A 7027-nucleotide genomic window follows, 5' to 3' on the forward strand; every position below is an offset into this window, starting at 1 on the left:
CGATACAAGGCATTGCAGCGATATATCGCAACGTGTAAACGGCCCTTAAAGAATTAATTGTGATGAAGATCTCATGAGAGCAATGCATGGTCAATGAATAGGAAAACAATCTTGCATTTTCTGTGATTTTCTTGAATTTTCTCTGTCTACTATGTTTTGCATAACGACGATGTTACATCCAATTCGTTACATGTTCGATGTTACACCCAAAATTGATGTTTCGATTTAAGCACTATATTTTGAGGTACTTTTAGTTGTTGGACCACATTTTTAACGTCTTTTATTTGTGAGCACTTGGTTCTGGTCTCCGCTTTGAACGATGTTTTTCCCAGTATTCTCAATCATCGAAAGAGATTATTGTTACTTTTGTTCCACTTATTCCAAACACTTTGTCAACCGTAAACTTACAAGTTTCCCTTATTTTTCCCCTCTTTGCAGACTGTTATATCGACTGATTTAGACTATCTACCGATCAACAATGCACTGCTGCAGCTAGTCAGCACTCCGGTGGTCCCGCCGTCCTCGTCGTCCACGTATGGCAGCAAAGGGAACGGAGGTGGTGGTGGCGCTGCGCTTGGTGCTGCTGCTGCGCTCGCCAATGGTGGCACCTCATCGCCGGGGGCGAGCTCTCAGGGAGCGGTCTGTGGGAGCCGAAACAATAGCACCACCAGCAGCAGCAATGGCAGCAGCACCAGTAGCGCTAGTAGCAGCAGCAGCACCAGCAGCAGTAGCAGCAACAGCAGCTCCGATGGTAGTGCGAGCAGCAACTGCAGTACCGCTTCCCCGGGGGGCAGCCTTAAGGGTAGCCCGGCGGCGGACCCGGATCTGAGCTCCACCAGTGTCCAGAGCTTGAACGCGGACGATCTGCAATGCTACAAGACTGCCAAGTCCTGCATCGAGCAGCTGGCACTCTACCTGAAGCCATGCCCGGCGGCGTCGCTGGCCACGAGTGGCGGCGGCGGTGGCGGTAGCTCGACAGCGGGACAGAGTGCCGGTAGCAATGGTGGCGGCGGCGGCGGCGCTAGTTTGCTGTCCCGCCAGATGCAGCGGAAGCTGGTGATCCTGGTGAACTGCCAGCTGATCGAGGACGAGGGCCGGGCACGGTCGCTGCGTGCCGCGCGCTCGCTTGGCGAGCGCACGGTCATGGAGCTGATCCTGCACCACCAGAACCCGCAGCAGCTCAGCACGAACCTGTGGGCGGCGGTGCGGGCCCGCGGCTGCCAGTTTCTCGGCCCGGCCATGCAGGAAGAGGTGCTCAAGCTGGTGCTGCTGGCACTCGAGGACGGGTCGGCCCTCTCGCGGAAGGTGCTCGTGATGTTCGTGGTGCAACGCCTGGAGCCGCACTTTTCGCAGGCCTCCAAGACGAGCATCGGGCACGTGGTGCAGCTGCTGTACCGTGCCAGCTGCTTCAAGGTGTCCAAGCGGGAGGGCGACTCGTCCCTGATGCAGCTGAAGGAAGAGTTCCGCACGTACGACGCACTGCGGCGCGAGCACGATGCACAGATCGTGCAGATCGCGACGGAGGCGGGCCTCCGGATCGCGCCCGATCAGTGGTCCTCGCTACTTTACGGGGACACCGCGCACAAGTCGCACATGCAGAGCATCAACGACAAGCTGCAGACACCGCAGTCGTTCGTGCAGTCGGTCCAGGAGCTCATCATCGCGCTCCAGCGCACGGGCGATCCGGCCAACCTGTCGCCGCTCCGGGGCAACCTGAAGCACCTGGCCGGAATCGACTGGAACGCGGAGAACCACATTCCGAGCTGGTCGGAGTGTTCCGCCGCGCTGCAGGCCGTCAAGCGGGTCGTGGCCGGACTGGTGGAGTTTGTGCAGCACCACGGCAACCGGAAGCTGCAGGAAGCGGGCCACCTGGCACACAACCGGAACTACAAGATTAGCCTGTGCCGCGATCTGAACCACCGCGGCACGTGCCCCCGCGGACCGAACTGTACCTTTGCCCACTCGGAAGAGGAGCTGGAGAAGTACCGGACGAAGCTGCGCAAGAACCATGGCGCCGCGCTACGCCCTCCGTTGGCGAACGGAAAGGAGGCCGGTGGTACGGCGGCGGCGGTCAACCGACCGCGATCGGACCGCCTGATGGACTACGGCGGCGATGGTGGTGGTGCGATGCATCAGAGTTCGTCCTCCTCGCACGGGTACCACTCGTCGGGTGAGGAAGCGTCGCCGGTGCGCTATCAAAAGCCACCGATGGGTCACCATCACCGGATGGTGGACAAGACCCCGCTCGGGAGTGGGGCCAGTGGTAGCACTAACGGCCCGGGACACCATATGGGTGGAGGAGGAGCTGGTGTGTCCATTCACGCTCTCGGCGGCGGTTCGGCGAATCAATCCGGATCGACGATGAACGGCGGTCGAACCGGGTACGGTCATCAGCAGCAGCAGCAGCAGCAACATGGAGGAACGTCGGGAGGAGGCAGCGGAATGAACTATCACCTCGCTCGTCCACCTCACCATGGCCCTCCGGGACAGTCTCAGGGCGTTGGGCACCATCACAACGCCGCTTCGATGCGGTACCGTCCGCCCCATCACATGGTGTCGGGCGGAGGTCCCGCCACTGGAGGTGGTAGCGGTGGCAGCAGTGGCTACCTGGGAGGCCCCCCTCACCCGGGCATGCTTCCCCATCACTACGGAGCCAATAGTAACCATCACCACCACCATCATCTCCCGGCGGGCGCTTCCGGTGGTTCCGGTTATCCGCCAACAGCACCGCAACAACCACCACCGAGCGGCGCACCGGGCCAGCACTCCGGTCTGGAGCAACATCATGGCCCACCGCTACCACCGCCACCTCCACCAGCTACCTCTTTGCACCATGCACCGTTCCACGGTGGCCAAAGCATGGCGCAACATGGCGGAACGGACTTTCACGGAGCTTCCGGTTCGGAGAAGCATCTCACCGACCAACATCACCACCCGTCGTCGCACCATCACCATCAGCACCATCAACAGCACCACCAGCACCAGGCTGGCCTGCACCAGGGCGGCCAACAACATCAGCAGCAGCAACGCCGCGGAGCAGCAGGTTTCGGTGGTTGGGAAGGCCCCGGTGTGGCCCCCGTATCATCTCCGGGTGGATCACTGCAACACCCTCCGATCGTCGGTGGTCCCCATTTGTCCGGTTCCTCGCCCCACTCGCAGCCGTCGCCAACGCCGCAGGGAAGCTATCCTCTGATGGCGCCACCGTTCGGCAAGAGTGGCCAACCGGGAGGTGGCGGTGGTGCGCCCATCGCCAACACGCCCGCGACTGCCAGCTCGGTGTCTCCCCACGGAGTTCCCACGGGGATGGTTTCCAAGTACGGTGCCAGCGGTGCGGGTTCTGGACCTATGATGCATCATCATAGTCAACACTATCACCCGCACCCTCACAAGCTACCTCCGCAGCATCCAGCACGCACCGATTATAAAGACAAGCATCACAACGGTGCTGCTGGTCGCATGGTGGGGCCACCAGCCGGCCATGCGGCAGCGGCGGCGGGACCCATGTCAGCGTTTACCGCGGGTGCGGGTCGTAATGGTGTGACGGGAGCACCACCACCAGCTCATGCGCACTATCCCGGCGATCCTACGGCCTCGAATGGAGCCGGTCCGGGGTCACGCAACAACGGTGCTGCAGGCGGTATCTTCCACCCGATGCCTCTGCAGTATCAACGGGGCGGTGGCGGCGCACCACCACCACCGGACGCGGGGTACGCTTTCCCGAAGATGCTGTTCGATGGAGCGCCGGCGGGCAAGAAGCCTTCCTTCACGCAGCAGCTCCTCAATCAGCACTTCAGCGATCTCGGTCTGGCACCGAGCGCACCCGGCAGCGGTGGCACCGTTCCGGTTAAACCGGACACGTTCATTCGCTCCGACTCGCTGCTGGCGGACGATGATGCGCTGCTGGTGGCGGAGCAGGACTTCGGCTCTGCCGCCCAGTACGGCCCGATCTCGCGCATGAATCCGATCGGTACGGAGCGTATCGATCTGGGACTGACGCCTCGGCCGCCTGGAACACCGAGAAGTACCACCGCCGGCATCGGGGGACGCGACTGGTGGGCTAGTTCCGTTTCGATCGGTGAACATTCGCCAACCAACAGCAGTTCGGCAGCTTCGTCGCCATTCTATCACGGCACGGGAAGCACCGGCACCACCACCGGTGGCAACGTGGCCACAGCGCAACACCACAAGCATCCATCGGCGTCGTCAGCGCACCATCACCGTCATCATCATCATCCGTACCACAGCAGCAACCCGTCGCAGGCGCAGCAGCATCAGCAACCGGCGTCGTCGTCGGCTCTCGTTGGTGGAAAGGGACTCCCGCCGCCACTGGAACCGAACAACAACACGCTCGACTACGATCTGCGTGCGGTGGACAAGAAGGGGGTGCTCGATTACGATGATCATCCGACGGGTGCGGTATCGGCCGATTGCTGTGGCGGTGATCCTTCGGGCGGTGTCGATACACTGCAGCCGCCGGCCGGCCCAATGGTTGCCCCGGGTGAGCAAACAGGCTTCCTGCTGCAATCGCTCGTCGGCAGCTCGCCCGCCATGAGACCGTACACATCGCATCCGTACGCGTCCCCGGACGGCAGTGAGTCGATCAAGCCGGACCATTGTTCGTCGCCAGTACTTGCCGCGGCCGATCGTACCAACATCGACGAGCATCGTAAGATTGGCGACATGAAGGTAAATACACCATCCCGGGGGGAGGAACAGAGTTTAATTTGTAGCGGCTTTCCAGATTGATCGGATTCTTCTTCCTCTACAGCTGGCGTCAGGAATGCAGTCACCAGCACCGGGAATGATGCTGTCAACTTCGTCGATTGTCGCCGGGGAGGTATCATCGGGCGCACCGACACCGGGCAGCATGTGGAACAATCTGCTCGATCTATCCAGTCTCAAACCATCGACCGGTGGAGATCAAATGGAGCTGGTGGAAGGCAGTAACGCTGGGTGCAACAATGGTAGCGGCACACCCTTTAAGCTTCAGACGATGATGGACACTTTCATGGGCAGCAGCAGCAGCAAGGCAATGTACGGCAATCCGTCGTCTGCCGCTGGTGGTATGCTAAGAGGGCCAGGAGAAGTCGCAAGCGATCATCATCAGCAGCAGCAACAGCTGCCCCATAGCTACGCCGCGCTCGGCATTGGTCTGCAGCAACAGCAGCATCACGATGGTGGGGGTCGGTGCAATGGTAACGGTGAAATGGGACGACTTCATGAGATGCTGAATGCAACGGCCACAGCCAACAGCCAACCGACGTCCCCAGGCAACGAGGAGCAACGCAAAGCCAACGCATACAAGGATCTGACTGATCTTCGTGTAAGTTTTGCGATCGCGCCAGGGTTTGTTCGTTTTTTGGGAGTGAAAGCTAATCGTTGTTTGCTTCCATCTCATCCCATCGTCCCATACCTTGTAGGGCCAGCCACGCACTAACCCGACGACCGTCATGCTAGCGTCGGTGACATCGGCCTCATCGTCTTCGCCTTCAGCGGCCTCCTCCTGTACGACCGCACCGGCCAGTGGTGGAAGCCTCAACCTGCACATCGATCCAACAACGGTTGCTGCCGCTTCAATGTGGAACAACCTGCTAGATTTGTCCAGCCTGAAACCGGCGGGAATGACGGGAGGTGGTTCATCGCCAGCGCTCGGGGCGGTAGTAGACACCGTCGGTGGTGGTTCGGCGGGAGCCTGCGATAATGGCGGTGGTGGCACGCACATCGGTGTTAGCAGTAACAACAGCACGGGCAACGGTAGCTGTGAAGATTCGTACGAAGCGGGTATTGCGGATGATATGCGCGAGTTGGAGCTAAGACTCGAGACAGAGCTGCAGCTCGACGAGAACGGTATATAACTGGATTGGTTTGTGGGCGAATTGTATAATTTAATCGAAGCGTGGAACGCGCGGAAGAGAGGAAGGGATACACAGGGCCTAGCCCTTGACCGATACGATCACGTGCGATCGAACTAATGGCACCGAAATGGTTAGTGGGTTTGTCGAGTACAGCTTATTGTTGTATGGGTACTGTTTTTTTATTAACTATTATTATTATGCTTTATTCTTCAGTCGATTATTAACCGTCTCAATTTATACTGTAGTAGTTACGCAAAACGTTGGCTCACGTCTATGCTGAGCGGTGTGTACAGTTGCTCCTTCCACAAGGAATTTGAAACCTCCGCTTGGTTTTTCCGTACGAAACAAAAGAGGAACAATTTGTGCGCCACGACGCAATAACAGGAAATGTGTTTAAACATTCGACTTCTGCTGTGCGGTTTTAGAGATTCTTAGAAAATGCTCTTTCGGAGAAATGTACTCTGATGGTGCGGAGAAGGAAGTGAACGGAGAAAATGTAGAACAACGTTCCGGGAACGTTTAGGGTACAAAAACCGATTTGTTTGTTAGTACGTTTATGATATGCAAAAAAAGAACAAACAACTTAAGCGCGCAAAACGAACGCGAACGCGGAATCGAACTAATGCACCTATCGTTTGACTTCGTTTTAACGTCTCGCGGCAGGTCGGTATCGATACGGAGCACCACACAAACCATAGACCGCGGCTGCAGCCAGAATTTTGTCCGTGACGATACCTCTTCCTGCTGCTTGTACCGCTTCCTGTAGCGGTTGACATATTAGTGTTGACATAAGTTGTTTAGCGTTAAGAGTTTGTAACCTATGCTTTTCGCACACAAGTGCCGTGTGAATGTTAATAGCGAGTGTATTTTCGGTGGTGGATTGTCTTTTTTGCATAGTCAATGTTGGTTTGCAACGGTGGCAGAAAACTGATCCTGAGCTCCGAAGATAAACGAGAAGGGAACGATACGATGAGATGATCCAGATGCAATGCTAAGCATTCTTATTTAACATTTAGCTATCTTTAGCTCAATTAACCGGATGTTTTATTATTGTTAAAACTTAACTACCTTTAGCGGCGACCCCAATGGGTTGGGATGATGTTGATTCGACGCCACTGTGACATATGTGACACGAAGAGGGCATTTACACCGTGTGCTCTTCGTTGTTTCTG

At 57.5% G+C, this 7027-nt stretch overlaps 1 protein-coding gene across 1 annotated transcript; it reads left to right on the plus strand.

Moving 5' to 3' along the window:
• Positions 1-438: 438 nt before the first annotated feature.
• LOC128276380 (hornerin-like) lies at positions 439-5855 on the plus strand (the record flags this gene model as incomplete). The annotated part of the gene is made up of 4 exons (XM_053014843.1): positions 439-4197; positions 4312-4686; positions 4769-5323; positions 5421-5855. Coding segments are annotated over 4 exons (5124 nt in total), but the record flags the coding sequence as incomplete, so codon positions are not given.
• Between the last annotated feature and the right edge of the window lie 1172 nt (positions 5856-7027).

The sequence above is a fragment of the Anopheles cruzii genome, unplaced genomic scaffold (genome assembly GCF_943734635.1).
Source record: "Anopheles cruzii unplaced genomic scaffold, idAnoCruzAS_RS32_06 scaffold01060_ctg1, whole genome shotgun sequence".
Taxonomy (NCBI): Eukaryota; Metazoa; Arthropoda; class Insecta; order Diptera; family Culicidae; genus Anopheles; species Anopheles cruzii.